We start from the raw sequence: 17,616 nt of genomic DNA on the forward strand, positions 1-17,616 counted from the left end.
TGGGCCCGGCGGCGCCCGCCTGAGGGGCCTGGCAGGCCTGAGGTCCGGGGGCACCCACCGCGGGGGAGCGTGGGGTAATGGGGGCCGGAGACACCCACCCGGGGGTCTGGCGGGCCTCGGGCCGTGGGGCCGGCGTGCTCGGCCGGGGTTGACGGCAGGCGCTCTGGCAGGCCTGGGAACATGAGGGCTGGGGACACCCACCCGGGAGGTCTGGCAGGCCTGGGATCACTGGGATCGGGGGCGCCCACCCCGGGGGAGCGTGGAGGCCTGGGGCACGGGGGACCTGGTAGGACAGGGGCATCCACTGAGGAGGACATGGGGGCCTGGGTCCACGTGGGCTGGAGGTGCCCAGCCAAAGGGATGCTCCTGGGGCTGGGGGCAGTGTAAATTTGGGGCCTCCTGGTTGAAGTCGGGGTCTTGGCAGGAGCTGGAGGCTATGGGGGACCTGGGGAAGGGGGTTGAATCGGGTCTTGGCGGGGGCTGGGAGGCTTGAGGATGCTGGGGGCGGGGGGGCTTTGTTGGGATGGAGTCAGCCTGTCTGGAGTTGATTCAGTCAAGGTGTGGAAGCCATGATGGAGGGTTGGGTGCTTGGGTGGGCTGGGGAGCAGAACAGCAGTGGCGCGCTTGGCCTGAGAAGAGAAGTAACAATGGAGAAGCCTGGTGAGGATGGAGGACAGTGCTGAGGGACAGTACTGTGGAGGGCCTGGCAGTATCTGCAATTGTGAAGGGACACTGGACAATTTAGCCAAGGTGGGAAGGGGCCACAGTGGGGCTTGGATCCTGGCTACAGGAGTTGAGGGAGCTATTGGATAGCTTGCTGAGGTGGAGGGGCCGGTTGTTGGTAAACAGCCTTAGAAGGGGAGCTCAGTCATGGCAGCAAAAGCCTGGATGAAGAAGTTGGGTGTTCAGGGATGGATAGGACTGAGGCATGGTGCTCAGGGGCTGAAAGAAACCTGCCAGTTGGGTGGGATAAACAGTCTGGTGAGTCACCGGGAAATCCCAGTCAATGATGGCTGGCTAGGATAGTTTGCTGGGATGTTGTGTGCTCTGGGGGTTTCTGCCAGAGGCTGGGGACTTCAGTGATAGTCTGGGATGAATAGAAGAGATAAGAATACACAGTAGAAAGGGCTGGAAGTGGAGTTTTGATGCTGATGAGAGAAAGAGAGGACCCAGAGAGGAAAGTAGTATGGAAGGGGAGAATTGAATTGTTTGAGGGGGAGCAATGTGGACTGAAGGGAGGAATTTGGGTCTTGGGTGCAGCGAAGGATCTGGTTAGGGTGGAGGGCAATGCTGGGAGACGGGCAGGGTGGTGAGGGTGTGGTGTAGTCTGAATCGAGGTTGGGGTAAGGTTGAATGATGGACTGGGGTCTTGGAAACAACTTGGGTTTAGATGCTGGAATAGTTGGGGTGGGACAAGTGGGATGCTGGCAGAGGCCAGCAAAGACTGGAAGGAAGAGTTGGGGCTGCCAGGTGAGGGGTGGTAAGAGAGAGCTGCAGTAGGTGAGGGAGCCACTGCTGAGGATGCAGTGGTGTGCAGAGAGCACAGGCAGAAGGAAATAGCAGTGAGGAAAGAGCTTTCCCAAGGGCAAAGCATGTTTAGTCCAGGAGCCCTCTGGACACAAGCTGGATTCATGCAAGTGGACAGCACGGGAGGAGGCGTAAGAAGAGCAGCAAAGGCAGCTCCTTATCTTCACTGGGTTAATTCTGGCTGTGTCCCCACCTGCTGGGCCACAGAGAAAGAGATTGAGATAAGGTCTGTGGGATCTGCTCTATTTTAGATCAGTCGATGATGGAACATGTCACACCAGACACTGAAGCCATCACAGGATGGACATCTGCTGTAAAGATGAGGGCAGCTGCCTCCAGCAGTACAGTGCTTTGTGGGACACATTTGGCCTGCAGCTGCTGCTGGCCAAATCTGTTCTTCTGCATTGTGATGTCTCACGATAAGCTGGTGTAGTCTGGGATCTGGCTGCTGTTACCCGAGTGCTTTGTGTGTGGAGAGGGTACACTGGGTGTTTCCCAGTGTTCATGTTATTTGATACAACATTTTACTGCCTCTTTGTCTATTTTCCATTTCTGGGAGTTACTTTTTGAATTGCAGCCTCTTGGGCAGGGTGGGTGGCACTTTGGGGTGCCTGATGGACTGCCTGGGCTGGGTAGAGGACTGCAGAGCTCTGTACCATCTCTCTAGATTCTCAACTTTCACTAAAACAGAATAACCCTTAGTAGTGGAAACTCTCTGAAACACCAGCAAATATATCCAAAGCAGCTATGGCAGCCTGGGGGTGTGGGTCAGCAGTCAGAAATGATCCAGACAACTTGATGTAACAATTTACTGCTTGTCATCTGAGCCGTGGTAGCTGCCCATGAGCATGTTTCTGGCATGTCATGGCTGCATTGGGAAGTGCTTAAACCCCCTTCAACGACTGCTTGCTCCAACTCCAGTGATAAGAGGGTTAATGGTGAGGTTTAAATTATTTCAGTGTTCATCCAAGTGAGTAAGTACAGAGGGGAAGTGTCTCCTTCTGCAGAGCATACCAGCATTTCTCACAGCTGTGGGGCAGGGGTGGTAGAAGGTCATAGGTGGAGCACAGAGGGAAAGATGAGCCATAAAACTGTGTAGCATGAGGGATGTGTAGCATTGAAGTCTTTGGCGCCGTTAAGCAGCATCTGTGGTGGGCGCACAGCAAGGGCGAAGGGAGGCTGCTACATGAAAGGATACACTGCTTTCCAAAGCTTAGGAAATGCTGTGTGAAGCAGAGCTTGTGGCTTCCTCATCACTGTAATAACAATCTTTAACGAGTGAGATGGTATGTTATTGATAGATAGCAGGGCCAGAGAATGGCCGGTGTTTTTCTAAAACCATTGATTGTAGATGACATCATCGTGTCAAAACCAGGGTTGTCAAAACGTGGCCCCATTTTACAGTTGAGGAAACTGAGTCATGGAGTGTCTAGCTGACACTAGGCAGATCTGTTGGAGAGGATGAAATACCAGCATACCTAAACGCGTAGTCGGGCACCTTTCTTCTGGTCTTGAGCTCATGTTTCTAGCAAAACCAGCATCTCTCTGTTGCCTTCTGTAGGTGTACCTAGTACCCAGAATTTCTTCCTTTTGTCCCTCGTTGTTTGGCAGTGAGGCTTTATTTAAAATGGCCCCATTAAAAAAAAAAATGCTTTCAAGAGCTTTAATAGTGCCTTGCTGCTTTAGTTTCCCAGTACAGTTCCATGTCATGTTTTTGGTTTATTTTACTGATTGCTGAGACATTGATATGAGAAATTACCTGCAGATAGGACAGTATAGCAGGAACTGGCCAAGACTTTCAAGTTCTGAAACCAGACAAAGACTGCTAACATAGTCCGGTACTAGGCATCAACTCTACTCTGCGCAGGGCAAAGCACTTCCTTCAAACTTGCTAAAACCAGAGGAGTTTGATTTTAATTATGAAAGGACGATTCATGCTGGTATTGGTTAATATACCAAACCAGAAAATGCTGTGCGACCTCTTTGACAGAAAACTATGTTAGTAGGTTTGAGCTGGAAAAACTCTGTAGGTGACTCGACTCCATTAAATTTTGGATTTCAGTGCAGAAAAGAAAGTCTGCATTGAATGACACCATATGGTGGAGACATGCAGCAAGCAAATGATTTTTTTGGGAGTTTTGCCAGAGTAAGAAGTATTGAATAAACTGTGCTCAATAGATTAATTTACTTCAGTTGTATTTTGAAAAAGACTGGGTGATTTTATGACCATTAGTGACATTTGCAGTTCTGCAGCCGAAGATAAAGGTAATCAAACATCATTCTTCAGGGCACCAGCTAATCAGCGCAGTTGTCAGGAAGGACTCCCCTCCTCCAGCTCTGTGTATGCAGGATTGCACCCTGGACGACAAATGTAGCCTCAAATATCTACTGCTGAAGGCAGGATATTTTGCTCAACTAAGCCCCTTGTCCTTCCCCATGTCAGCTTTTCCTGTGTGACTTTCTGAAACCATCATGTGCACCCTCTATCTTTAACTTATGCTTTAAAAATGGTGAACTGCTACCGTATTGCTTACAAGTAAATTGTGGGCCAGAGCTGCACTAGGTGCTGTGCAGGCAGAACACAGAGATGTTCCCCATGCCATGGAAATGTGGTCTGTCTGAGGTGAGAGATAACCAAGCGATATGAGTAAGGAAAGTCCAAGACAGGTTCGAACTTGGCATGTTCGCCACCTAAACCTCATCAAGGATTGCAGGTGTGGCAGAGAAGGAATTCACAGGAGAATCATGGGATGGTTTTATGGATATTTCGCGAAGTTTCTCCCACGTTGTAGGAAAGGCACAAAGGTTTGAGAATAGAGCTTGGCAGCGCTGGGGCTGGCTTCACAAGCCATGGGAAGACAGGAGCCGTCAACTCCACAGCAAACATGCTTGGCTATGAAGGGCCTTGAGGGTAAAGACAAGTGACTTGTGGTTGCAGCAGCAGGGAAGAGGGCATCTGTGCAAGGGTGTAGAGATGGGGGAGATGTGGTCACAGCGGCAGGCTGAGGTGCTGAGCTTTGTGGCTGTATTGCATCTCAGTGAATTTGATTCTAGCTAAATATCCACATCTAGTAGATAAGCAATTGCTGGTGACTGAGGGTGGTTTTATTTTAAATTCATTATCTGAGCTTTGTGGCTAATAAAGTTAAACAGAATACATTTACTTCTCTGTCCTAATAGGAATCAACTGTGCTCTGCAGTGGCTTGTGGGCCATGCTTTATCCATGCCCTGTATATCCAGCCCTCAGTACGAGGGGAAATTGTTCTTTCCATTATGGCTTTATATTGCCAATCTGATACAATATTTAAACAGATTATTGCAATGCTCTGTTTGTCCCAAACCAATTTTTGCTTTGGCCTATAAAGTGAATCTTCCTTTCAGCGGCTTCTGTGGTACAGGATGTAGTTACATGCATCAACTAGTTCAAAAGACCCATATACAGCATGGATTTAAAGCTGAATAAACCCACAAAACCCTTAGCTAGGACTATAAATGTCACTGTATTTTTATATATGTCTGTATTTTTTTTTTAAGAGAATAGGATTACTGCATGCAGCTATAACTGAAAGTCCTTTGATAATTCAGTGGGTATTTTAAACCTAGCAATGATATACTTTCATAAAACCACACATCCCTGTTTTCTGAAAGATGCTAATAAGATGGTTAGCTTCGCTTTCATGCTTGATATGTTTATGAGTGCTCTTGCCCATTTACTTGCATCTCTGAATTTAATGCCCCACTCTGATTTCATAGTAATTGTCAGGAGTCTTTTTTTCTTTTTGTATGTCCCCACTCACTGTCTGGAAAATGCAGTCTCCTCATTGCTGACCCCATCAGTCTGTCTCTTCATGGTGCTTGTAAAGAAAACCCGCTCCACCAAGGACAAAGATGTTTTTAAACAAGCCAATCTGATATAAAACATAGTTTGCTTAACCCAGAGGTGACCAAGAAGCAGTTGCTGGCTGACTGTGCCCAGCCTTGAGTTGCTCCGTATGGCTGCCCTTCTCCAAAGGCTGCACGCGCTGCCACGCTGTGCTGTTCATTATCTGAACAGCATCTGCAGTTCCCTTCTCTGTTACAGATGCCGCAGTCTGCTTAGTTTTGTGCAAATGACATGCTGCCCTTATACTCCTCTGAGTCTGCCCTTATACTCCTGTGAGTTGTCTCTGCAGCTCCTCAGCCAGCTAATGTCTCCACTGTCCTGCTTGAGACTTGTCCTGCTCCTCACCCGGGACGGCCCAGTGAGCGAGTACCACTGGCCTGGCTGCCGTGCAGGCATCCTGGGTTAAGTCCCACCATTGTGACTTTTTTTTTTTTTTTTTTCTGCCCTGCTTCAAAGGCCTGCTCCTCTCCTGTTGCTTCTGAGCATCCTCTTTGCACCAAATTTTCCCATTTCATGGCTTTCTGCCTGACATCTCCCATCAATGACAAGGGGTTGCTTTCTGACTCTCATCAGCCTAAGTTAGTTTCAACGTTGTGTTTGCAAGCAGAGAAGTGCTTGTCCATCAGTGTGTGTGCAGTAAGGGCTGCTTGTCCCACATAGTGGTGGCATGCAGCAGGGAACTCAGCTGAGTTATTTTTTCCAGTCTACTAAGCTGTCAGGAAATGCTTTCTGTCTTCCTAGCCAGTGTGCTCATAAGACTAATTAAAAAAAAATCATGTTAGAAACCCATCTGTATATGGCTTTCTTTAATCTTAAATCTTCACTAACTAGAGGGAAATGATGGGTGCAAGTTTTACATAATATTTACAAAATAGTAACAATCATAGTAACTAATACTATTGTTTGGCTCTTGATTTAAGTTGTGTATACAGACCATGTAACCTATGCTGGCAGCTACTGAAATAAAGTCCACTTCTCTATGTTGGCTTGCTTGTCTTCCAGCCTTTTAAATCAGCTTACTTTATACCTTAGAGAATACTTTTATTTCTATATATATCCTCTCTTCTATTGGCTACCCCAGATAATCCTGTGATCAGCCATGCAGCAGTGTCACTTGAGTAGAATATGGAACGATGCTGATCGTTTTCTCATAGGCTGTCATACTAGCCCAGAAATAGCATCTGTCTACAATGGGAGAAGCTCTATTAACATTTACAACTGTTCCTCTTCCTGACCCCTGAGAATTGCTCCATGGTAGATAAGCAATACTTTGTAATACATTTCTTTGCGCTCAGTATTTTGGAGTTGAATTCTGAAATATAAAGGCTCCTAATCCTGATCGGCTCTGGGATACACTGCTCTGCTCTTAGCAAGTGGTGCTGTGAATAGGATTAGCATTTCAACAGCTTCTTTTTTTAACTGTGAGCAATAAACTAAAATAATAGGGCCTGATTCAGAGCGCTCTGAAGTCAGCAGTAGTACTTGGGCTGGTGTGTGTTGGCTTTGGGTCAGGCCCATAAGAATGGGAAATTCAGTGTGTCCCTGGAAAGGAGGGAGAGTGTGTGAATTTTAGAGTTCCTGCTCCTGTGGGGTCTGTCCACACTGAGCTGAAATCCATGGATTTACAAGCCAACAAACACAACTGTAAATTTGACTGCAGGTGAAAAGAAAATGTGTTGCTAGTCATGCAGTTAAAACTTGTGTTTTTTAATGATGTCAAGGGCACTTAGGACATGCATGTAAACAAATAAGCATTAGCGGTATTTCTGTCACTGATCCTTTTCTCTTCCCTCAGACGTGTGGAAGTACAGACTGTCATCAGGGCAGAACATGGGTTGGGCACTGCGGCCGGGGAAATGAGCTGTTGGGTTGGGAGGGCTTGCAGCGACTGGCTGCACTGAACACAGCCCTTGAAATTCATTAGCTACGGGCCCATGGGTGAGAGCCAGCTGTGAGCATCTGGCCCTCAGGGCTCAGCATGTGATGTTACAGGCCTGTACGCTTCAACTAAAAGCAGTTTGGGGATTTACTGTGCCTGCACACTGCAGGCATGGCACCTTCTACCAAGCAGAGCCCATTCCTGATTAACAGCTTTTGAGTGGGACCTGGATTCCAAGTTTTTTACCAGCCTGTTTATGAAATAGGTGACACCCTGAGCCTGCTTATTGGGCTCTAAGACTGCAGTTTTGATGTTCCTTGCACGAGCTCTGCGTTTCTGAACCTCAGCTTTCCACTGTGCTTTTTTAAAAGAACAGCAACAGTGGCAATCCTGCAACTTGCTACAGATAGCCTTGAAACCCAGTTTTACTAAGTTACTTCTCTTTTCCCTGTTTCTTACACATCGTCCATGTATTTTGAGTTGTCTGGTACTTAAATGGAAAACTGGTAAATTACTTGCAAATTGAAAATGCTTAGAGGGGTGGATCAAATCTCACATGCATTTGAATCTCACTGTGTTTTCATCCTGCATTATTGAAAGCTTTGGCATCACAACCTGTAGCACTGTGTCCTTTCCAAAGCACTCCCCACCTTGGAGCAGTGTGATGAGTGGTCGAAAGCGGTGGTTTCCAAATGGCTGAGGTGGGGCTCTCCAGGAGTCGGCAGAAGGGCACTGCTACAGATGGGGGACGTGTTGCAGTGGTCAAGGTTGTACCGTGTCCTGCAGCTCTTTATCTTGAGGACAGGTTTCTGATTGCCATGATCTGGAGGGGATCGGGAGCAACCTTCACGGCTCAAATAGTCCTTGGCTCCCAGCAGGAATATTTAGAGGGTGTAGTTCCTCATAGCAACAAAGCACTTCATGACATTTAACTGATTCACCCTTGCAGGTTGACAAGAAGCATTGTCTCCATTTTGCAAATAGGAGAACAAAAAAGCTTGAGAGATGGGCCCTGTGGGCCCAGGTTTGTGCTGATATTTGAACTTTGTTCCTGGCTGTGGGTCTTAGTGGGCTTCAACATGGGAATTGTCTGGGAGAGACTGAGCAGGAGTCCTGAGGGCTCCAGAAAGGGCTGTAGGTGTATTCCTCTCCCAGATTTGCTCAGGCAGATTAGTTGCAAGAGCATCTGTGTCCCCAGGCTGGGTCTCAGTGTGGTGTGTGCCGCTCAGACTCCGAGGAGCAGTCCCTGCCAAGCAGGGGGGTGCAGAGCAGTGTGGCAATGTGTCCAAGGACACCCAGGCAGTCATGGACTTGCAGCCTGCTCCTGTGCCCTTGGCTGCAACTGCCCCTCTCCTGTGGGGCTGGGCTGGGGTGTGAGAACCTAAGTGGGGTGATTTGCATCTCTCAGTTATGTGCCAGGATCCAGAATATTTTTCCAGCCATTTTAGAGAGGCGCAGGTCTCCGAGAGGCGGCACTGACAAAAGCTTGGGTGTGCTGCTATACTGTGCGCGGTTGTAAATGAGCTGACCTGCATATTCTGTTTCCTAATCCTGAATGATACTGTCAGCTCAGAGAGCTGAGCCTGGCTAATGACTGAAATCCACTGTGCTTTTCTTAGCGAGGATGTGTGGTGATCTGAGATAGTTGTTAAGTGCTACATCCTGAGAATCAGAACTGCACATGCCCCATGGGTCCAGCATGTTTTAGACAGATAAACGGGGTTTTAGATGATCGGGGAGTTACTATGAAAAGAACTGATGTCAGGTACATAGTAACCTGCAGTTAACTAGGAGGGAGATTAAATTAATGGGGTTTTCCCTCTGATAATGAAGAGCTCACAAGGACTTGGTTTGCAGCTCCCACACATGATATGCCTAGGCACTATCTTCCTGGCACAGGGAATGCCGAACAGCTGTGTGACAAGCAATGCAGCCAGTGGTGCACCCCACTGAGCGACCTTTGTGCTGTCTGAGACCTTGTCGATACTCTTTGAGATGCAGGAAAATAGGGGCGAGGGAGAGGAGTAGAAGAGGAAATGGTAATAGGGACTGCAGGAAGGGGTTCAGGGTGTCCTGGGATCCACTGCCATACAGAACCCATTTCAAGGGAGGAGGGCATGGCATGGTGGGAGGAGACAGTTGGGGGTGGAAATAACAGCTATGATCTCTCTTGCGGATTTAGGGTTTACTGTCAATCCTGCGTAAACTGAAAAGCGCCCCAGACCAGGAGGTGAGAATCCTCCTCTTGGGACTGGATAATGCAGGCAAGACCACACTCCTGAAACAGCTGGCATCTGAGGACATCAGCCACATCACGCCAACACAGGTGAGGAAGGCCTTTCCCTGCCCAAGGCAGTTCTTGTGGTCCCTTATTATACAAAGCACTAATGATTCAGCAGAGTATTTCAGTAAAAGGGGGAGCAACTGGAGCCTGGTGCACCATTAAGTTTGTTTGTTTTTTGCTTAAGAGGAGGCTCCCTGAAGGAGCCAGAGAGCATCAGGCCAGATCTGTCAGGTAGTGCAGAAGTGGACGAGTGCTGTGGAGTTCTGCAGAAGGCTTTTGGGTCATGCTACGGTTGCATGGATGAGACTTTGTTCCTGTTGCCCTTGCCAAACAGGGGATGTGTACAGGGGATGCTGCAGCACTTGGGCAAGCCCCTGTCTCCTTGCATCTTTCACCCAGCCAGTTCCAAGGATCCTGCATATTCCAGCACTCCCTTTCTGAAGCCTCTAGTCCCCTTTCTTTGAGCCTCGAGGTTGGGGAGAGGGATGTCTCTCATCAGAAGCACTGCAGCATCACTCCTGTGTTGGCCAGAGGAGGTTGCTAGAGAGCTATGGGAGATGGTTCCCCTCACCCTGTAGCTGCCTCCCAAAGCTTCCAGCCCTGACACCCCAATTCCAAGCCCCAGTCCCCTGGGTGGTGTGGCAGCATGTTGCAAGTCCATGCCACATCCTGTTTTTCTACTTGAATGCCCTTTCAATTGGTGTTCTAATTGATGAAATGGACCCTTCAGACATGCAGCTGTTGCTCTTTTAAGCCCGGCATTAGCTGTGTCGTGTCGAATTGAGCTGAGACCTCTGGCTTCATGTTAGCTGGGACTCTCTACTCGGCTTTCACAAGCTCAGTCCTGCTTCTCACAGTGCCCTTGTTTTCTCCTTATCTGCAGCTCTCCCACCTCTTCCTGCACCCACCCTGCTGAGCCCTCCCAGGGCACTAACTGTCTCTGTAGCCATGACAGCATCAGCCCTTGACCCAAGAACACTGGCAAACTGATGGTTTGGCAGCTGTGTTCACTTTCACCAGCATCTCTCCCACAGCCAATCCATCTTTGCGGCTGCCCAGCCCATCTCGCTGCATGTTGCAGGCATGGGATATATAAAGTGTTAATGTCTGCTTACATACGTGATCCAGCCATTCAGGTTTATGCTCTATGTGGCTTTGTTTCTGTTCTTTCCAGGGCTTTAACATCAAAAGCGTACAGTCTCAAGGCTTCAAGCTGAATGTATGGGACATAGGTGGACAGAGGAAGATCAGGCCGTACTGGAGGAACTATTTTGAAAACACTGATATCCTTGTGAGTATTGGCTGCAGTTGAATGCCGTGTTCATGCAATGGCTTTCCAAGGTCTCAGCCAGAAATTGAGGAACAAGTAATGTAATGTCCCAGTCCTCAGCAACACCATTGCCATTGTAACAGGAGTTACTCTGAGTGAAATGGCAAGATTGGTTGGGTGCAGTAAGAAAAACACAGTGATGTTTGGAGAAATCATTCAGTTGTATGTTTTTACTTTCACAGGATGGTGCTGGTTATAGCCAGTTCCTTTCCTCTCATCTCAGTCTCCTTCAAATGAAAGAACATTAATAACGTGTAGTTTGCCCATCTATAGCTCCTTTCACTGGAGACTCTGGAGGCCCGTCATGCGTATTAGTGACTTAAGCCTCATGTGTAGAGGTAGGTCAGTATGGTGCCTTTTTTTTTCTAGTTGGGGAAACTGAGGCACACCAGAATAAAACGCTATGTCTGGCATCAGATAGGAAAGCTTCTGGCTGAGGGACACAGAAAGAGCCCTTATCTTTTCCTTTGGTCCTTTTAACATAAGACTGTCCTTTAATGTTTTTGATATCTTAGCTGTGATTACCTTACAATTAGCTACAGATGACTACAATTATATTTACAATGCAGGACCTTTTTGTTGCCATGCCAGAGCATGTTACCCTGGGACCCTCCAAGTGCTGTCCTGACTAGTTTCAAAGAGCACCTCTAACATGCAGCTATGTGTGCCAGGATGAAGGCAGACTGGGGACTCCAGGCCTCTCCCCACCCCAAGCAATATTGCCTATGGGAGCAGAGAAAAGGCAAGGTCTGCAGGACTCCCATGGGAAAGCGGGAAGCTCTCTTGGAAAGATGCCCTTCCTCCCTCCTGTCACACACACATGCTCACTAACGTGTTGGGAGCTTCAGTACACTTCCACAGAAGGATCAGAGCCACTAGGAAGAGGATTCTCTGCTCCAAGGCTCATGTCGGGGTCCTGAAGGGCCTGGCTGCACCTGCAGATTTAGAAAGCATTGTCCAAATGAAGCTGTTATTTAAATGGGACTAATAAACCCTCAGTAATCTCTTGGGCGGATCCCCCTTTTTCAGCCATAATTTGGAATCTGATGTTTGAGGGCAGCCACCACAGCGTAAACCTGGTTGGTTGCTTTTGCGAAGATTAATGGTGGGATCTTCCTAGGGGAAAGATCTGGGTTTGAGAAACTAGCAGGACACACTTCACGTGCTCCTCTGTGGCCATCAAGAAGGGGGGCATGGCATGGCTGTGAGGTGATTGTGCCCATTGAGTCCAAGCTCTGCAACTGTGTGTGGTGGGGAGGCAGTAGGTGTGCAGATCAAAGTCCACACTGCAAAGCAGCAGCTAGAGGATCTTTGCCTACTATGGCAGGTGCTTGGGCTGCAGAGACTGTGCAACCACAAAACAATATCTGGAAGACTCCACTGGCAAAGGCAACGAGCTACATTGGTCTGTGGGCTTCCACCCTTCCAAGTGTGTGCTGCATGGGAGTTGCAGAAATAGAGATGAATTTGAAGACTGAAGGTGATGAAAGCAGTTGTTTTCCCTGCCCTCCTCCTACCCCAGTTAAAGCAATGTACAGATAAAACCTTTCTTTTCATATGAGTAAGAAAATGGGTAGATAGAAGCAGAATCAGTGTGGGGGAAGCAGCAGTGTGAATTCAGAGGGAATAACTGGTGCGCACATGGACCTGAACTCCCCTGCCTGCGCTCCGTGCTGACACCCAGTCACAGACTGGCAGCTGTTGGCGTGTTAGTGCAGTGCTTTGCTATGTCCATTCACACCAAAACTGGGATCAAGTATATGCTGATGACTCTGTCTTCTGCCAGCCCTCACCCCTGTTTTAGCCGGTAATCTTACCCTCTGACAAACCTGGTGTAGGTTGTGCATCTGTAAATTGAGCCAACTTATCCCTCATGTTATTTCTTCATCCAGTCCCACCACTTGCAGTTTCTGCCCAACCCACTTACTCCAGGTTTTGTTTTGGCATGTTGCTCAAAGGAGGCACCCAGCTTCACAGGAATTTCTTTCTCAAACTCCATTTCTCCAACATGGTATATTCAATGGCTGTTCAAACTGGCGAACTGTGCAACTGAGCACCACAGCCAGAAACAGGCTCTTGTGTGCCCCTGGCCATAGAAGGGAGGTGGAAATGAGATACACTACAGTTCCCAGGACCCCCTGCTTCTGTCTTCTCCTAAACCATATTACACAAAGCAGAAAGGACCCTTTAAACAGTATTAAAAAGCAGGAAGTGATTGCAAATTCAAATCCATGCAGGTGCCTTTGAATGAGAGCTTGGTCTTGCATCACACACCTGTGATATTTGGAAGCTTAACCCAGGCAAATAAGGTGTGGATATCTGGCTGATTGCATATTCAGACAGGCACCTGCAGCTATTTGGCACAGTGCTTTCTGGTTTGGAAGTAGGCACTCTGCACATACTTTACCTTCTCTGTGCTGTGCTTTTGTGGCTTTTGCCCCAAGCGCTGTTGTCTCCAATTCTCATCTTGCAAAATAGCTCCCTAGCAAGGAACAGAGTGGTGCAGGAGAAAGCCTGGCTGGTTGGGACTCAGAGCTCTTCCTTGCCAGTTAGAGAAGCACCGTAATATGGGAGGTGCTGCCTTTCATTTGAGAAGTAGCACTCGACTATTGCGTTCATGTGTTGCTAAGCTTCCCCTGAGATGTCCCAAACAAGGACAGATGACAGTCCAGTTTCACCCCAGAGCACAACTGCCAACCTTGCAGCTTCTTGTGGGTGTCAGTCTCTTCTTCCAAGTGACAAGTGATAGGACAAGAGGAAATGGCCTCAAGTTGTGCCAGGGGCGGGTTAGATTGGATATTAGGAAAAATTTCCTCACTGAAAGGGTTGTCAAGCATTGGAACAGGTTTTCCAGGGAAGTGGTGGAGTCGCCATCCCTGGAGGTGTTTAAAAGATGTGTAGATGTGGTGCTTAGGGACATGGTTTAGTGGTGGGCTTGGCAGGGATAGGTTAGTGGTTGGACTTGATGATCTTAAAGCTCTTTTCCAACTTAAACAATTCTATGATTATTCCTTTCTTTTGGTCCGTGTTTCCTACCCCAAATGGGATGCACAGAGGTGGATGCTTAGGCGGGGCAGAGAGGACGGGCGTGGCTGATACAGTATTGGTGCACGTACTTGGGATCACATTGCGGGGAGAGGCTGTATGTCATGCCGTGCCTACAGGCCTTTCCCCATCATGTGGCACCAACTGAGTTCGGTGCTGACGCATCTCCACGCAGCTGCGTCCTGCCCTGCCGCATGTCCCCCAGCCTCTGTCAGCGTGCATCAGCCTGGCCCTGGGAGGACCACAGACCCCAAGTGATCAGTAGAGAGGTCTGTGAGGTTGCTGGGTTACCTCCTCAGGCCTGGCATACACATTCTCCTGCTGCTTGTTTGGTCCCATTTCAAACAACTCTAACGCTGCTCATTAAGGGAGTGCCTACAGTTTAATAGATATTGCTGCTAGAGATCTTCCCTCCCCCTACTATTTGGTCGAAATTATCCTGGAAGCGTGGAGTCTTATGCTGAGACTGCCTGCAAGGATGCCATTTATCTTGATGGTGGGGTGCTGTGCTCATGTATTCCCTGAAAACCAGACTGACACTTGCTCCCTGTAAGCCACCAAAGAGCATGCAGATGATGTGCTAGCAGCTTCAATCACCACTGATGGGGAATGGCAGGGACTGGAAGCAAAATGCTCAGTGTTTGTCACCAGCCCTGTCCCTGTCTGCTGTCCCAGCGCCCTTCTCCTTCAAAAACCTTCCCATACCAAGTAATGAAAAAGGCATGCCAGGCTATTCTTGCCTGAGTGTTATACTGAGGTTCCCTGTTTCTTTAGATGTAGCTTGATACCTGTACACTCTGAACTGCAGTAGCATTGCTAGGGAAAAGGAGGGCTGCTGGACTTACTAATTACATATTTAGGAGGTCCTTCAAGGAGCCTTTTAGCCTGTGCGAACCTAGAGCTGCCTTTGCTGAGAAGGCTCATTTGCATTTACAGAAAGAAATCAGCACATGCCGTGCTGCTTGGAGAGGGTGGAGACCCCCTCCTAAGGCAGGGAGCCTACAGGCTGGGGGGTATACTGTTCTCCATACCAGGGGACAGGTGTCTGGTTTGGATCTCCTCGTGGACCATGAGATGTGGTGCCCAGCCCTGAGAGGGTGTCAGGACTCCACTGTCAGTCTTTGTGAGCCAGCTGCTCCCTGTCTTGTCCATCATGCTGGTGGACAATCTGGCAGCTGAAGATGGAGTCTTGCAGGCTGGATTCAGCCCTCTTCCCCAAGCACCTGCTCCAGGAGGTTGCAGTAGAACCGCCTGATGGAGAGAAACTCAATGTCCCCAATATATTCATCTGTCCCCTGAGTGCCATTGTGTGTCTTGGTGGCTTATTGAGGAGGTGATGCATCCTGCTAGAGGGCAGCATGGCATAGTCACACCAGTGCAGTGCTTGTACACTGTTTGCTAGGGTGAAAGACCATGTCTGACTCCCCAGGTTTTGCCCTCCTGTGCTCAGCTTCAGCTTGTAAGCCAGTCATTTGAAAAGATACCAGTCTCCTCTTCAGATAACAGATGCTTTGGAGATGGTGAGAGCATCCCCAGTACTGCCCCCAGCTCCCTTCTGATCCTACCAACGTGGCTGCCCACCCCCCCAGCTTTAGAAGAGGTCGTTCCTCTCCCTTCAGAACGTCATGAAGTTTTGTCAACATTTGCTATAAATAATACTGGGGATCTTTGTGCCCAAAAGCATAATTATTAGGCTCAGCTCACTTAAGCGTGTGATACTGTGGAAGAGTGTCTTCTGGGAATAGTAACTTTTTCTCTCATTTCTTTTTCAGATCTATGTCATTGACAGTGCAGATAGGAAGAGGTTTGAAGAAACGGGTCAGGTAAGTTACTTACGCCCAGCTTCCTTTGAAGTAACTCAGTGCATCTGAGTGCCCCTTTCTCACAAAAGTTAGGAATATGATTTTGTTGTTTATGAGGGAAATTTGCATTTCAAGAGACTTGCCTTTCAACATCAATGCAGATTATTTTGGTAGATGTGAAACAAGGAAAATAGGTAGCCTAATTCTGTTTAAATAGAACGGTTTTCATTAAAGTTATACAATAATAGCAAATGGAGCCTAATACTGAAAGCAAAAACTTCTGTAAGTCCTTTAAACCTTGCCAAACCAAGACCCTGAGGAATCCTATTTTCTTATTTACAAAGTTGAAATGGAAATCATATTGACTTGATTGTCTTTTGGATGTAATTGAAAAAAACCTAAGAACTTTGTAAGTAGGACTGGCCAGAAAATAAGATTTCCGTTTTGCAAAGTTTTGATGTTTTGTAACATTTTGTGTTTTAGGATGGAACAAAAATAGGACTTTTGAACTTTCTTTTGTAAAATTCAGAAAGTGACAGTGTCCTAAAATAGACAGCAACAGATTTACCTCCCAGAAATGGGAGATTTAGTTGAAAGCCCTCTGTTATGCCTGATTTGAAGGAGGCACTTTATCTTTTCCCTCTCAAGTATCATGGACACACCCTAACAGCTGAACTGTTGATTGTTCTAGGCGTGGGGGGAATCTTTCCCCTGTTGGAGCTATTTCATTTTATATCAGTAATTAAATATTCATTGGGCAAAAGACAGGGAGAGGAAGCAGAAGCTTAGAGCACTTGCCTGAGTCAGGCAGAGTCAGCCTGGACCCCTCATATTTCCGCAAACACTTTTGGTTTCAATAAATCAGCCGTGTCAGATGAAAGACCTATTTTGCTGAAAAATTCCCAGCCAACTCTGTTTATAACTCCATTCTCTCATCCTGGTTTCCAAACCAAACATTGCTTTTGGGGGGATGGAGTCAGATTTCCACTGCAGTTTAGCATCTCCCCGACTGCACTCATTTAATCCAAAAGTTTCTAGCCAGTGGATGAAAGATGTTAGGGCGATATCTGAGAGCAGAAGACCTTTACAGCTAAATAAGGAGCCCACATAAATCTCATGTACTCATCTATCTGCAATGCCAGCAGTCCCTACAGGTTCAAGTTCTGCTGGGTTTGTCATATGTTCACATAGGGAAGTGACTTGAGACTGTGTACTTGTTTCACACAAGGCCATTGCACAACCCTAGACATGAAGTGTTTCAGCTATCGTTGATCCACTGCAGATTCAGATTTGACCTATTAAAAGAATCTCTTTGAGTCACCCAGTTTTGAAGGAACAAACCCATTTCTCAAGATGCCACCCAATGTATGCTGTGCACATGGAGCCAAAATCCAGCTAGTAAAGCTGATCTAGCTTGTCTTCAGCTAGCCAATGCCTTCAAAAGCATCGGCACTTTCTTGTGGGAGGGAGATTTCCATTTCTGGGGAAAAAAATAGTCCTCTTCTGCTCAAATTGCAGTGTATAAAACTTGGAACAAAACCCTGAAACTCATTATTAGCAAAGATATCAGGGCTGGTGTTAACGGCTGCTCAGGTACAAATGCCAGTCAGGCAATAACTTAAGACAGATTCCTCATACTGCCAATTTACATGTTTTTTTGCTGTTTCATCAATTTTGGTCTCCTGGGAGCAGGGACTGGTAAAACACAGAGTTGTAGCCTCTAAGGCAACTGCTAATTTCAGACCAAGATGAAGATTTTTGTAACCTGTAATTGGAAGAAATAGCTTTTGAACCTTGGGCAGAGATGATTGTATACATTTTTGCTCTCTTATAATAAGATCTAGGTTTCACTGGAACACACTCTT

At 47.5% G+C, this 17,616-nt stretch overlaps 1 protein-coding gene across 2 annotated transcripts in view; it reads left to right on the plus strand.

Moving 5' to 3' along the window:
* The window catches only part of ARL3 (ADP-ribosylation factor-like 3), a 30,770-nt gene that overhangs the window by 191 nt on the left and 12,963 nt on the right, over positions 1 to 17,616 (plus strand). For both annotated transcript variants that reach the window (XM_010564812.1, XM_010564813.1), the window contains exons 2-4: positions 9,473 to 9,616; positions 10,749 to 10,865; positions 15,722 to 15,772. In XM_010564812.1, the coding sequence (XP_010563114.1) occupies positions 9,473 to 9,616; positions 10,749 to 10,865; positions 15,722 to 15,772 (312 nt within the window). The remainder of the gene's footprint in view (positions 1 to 9,472; positions 9,617 to 10,748; positions 10,866 to 15,721; positions 15,773 to 17,616) is intronic.

The sequence above is a fragment of the Haliaeetus leucocephalus genome, unplaced genomic scaffold (genome assembly GCF_000737465.1).
Source record: "Haliaeetus leucocephalus isolate CR32 unplaced genomic scaffold, Haliaeetus_leucocephalus-4.0 Scaffold184, whole genome shotgun sequence".
NCBI lineage: Eukaryota > Metazoa > Chordata > Aves > Accipitriformes > Accipitridae > Haliaeetus > Haliaeetus leucocephalus.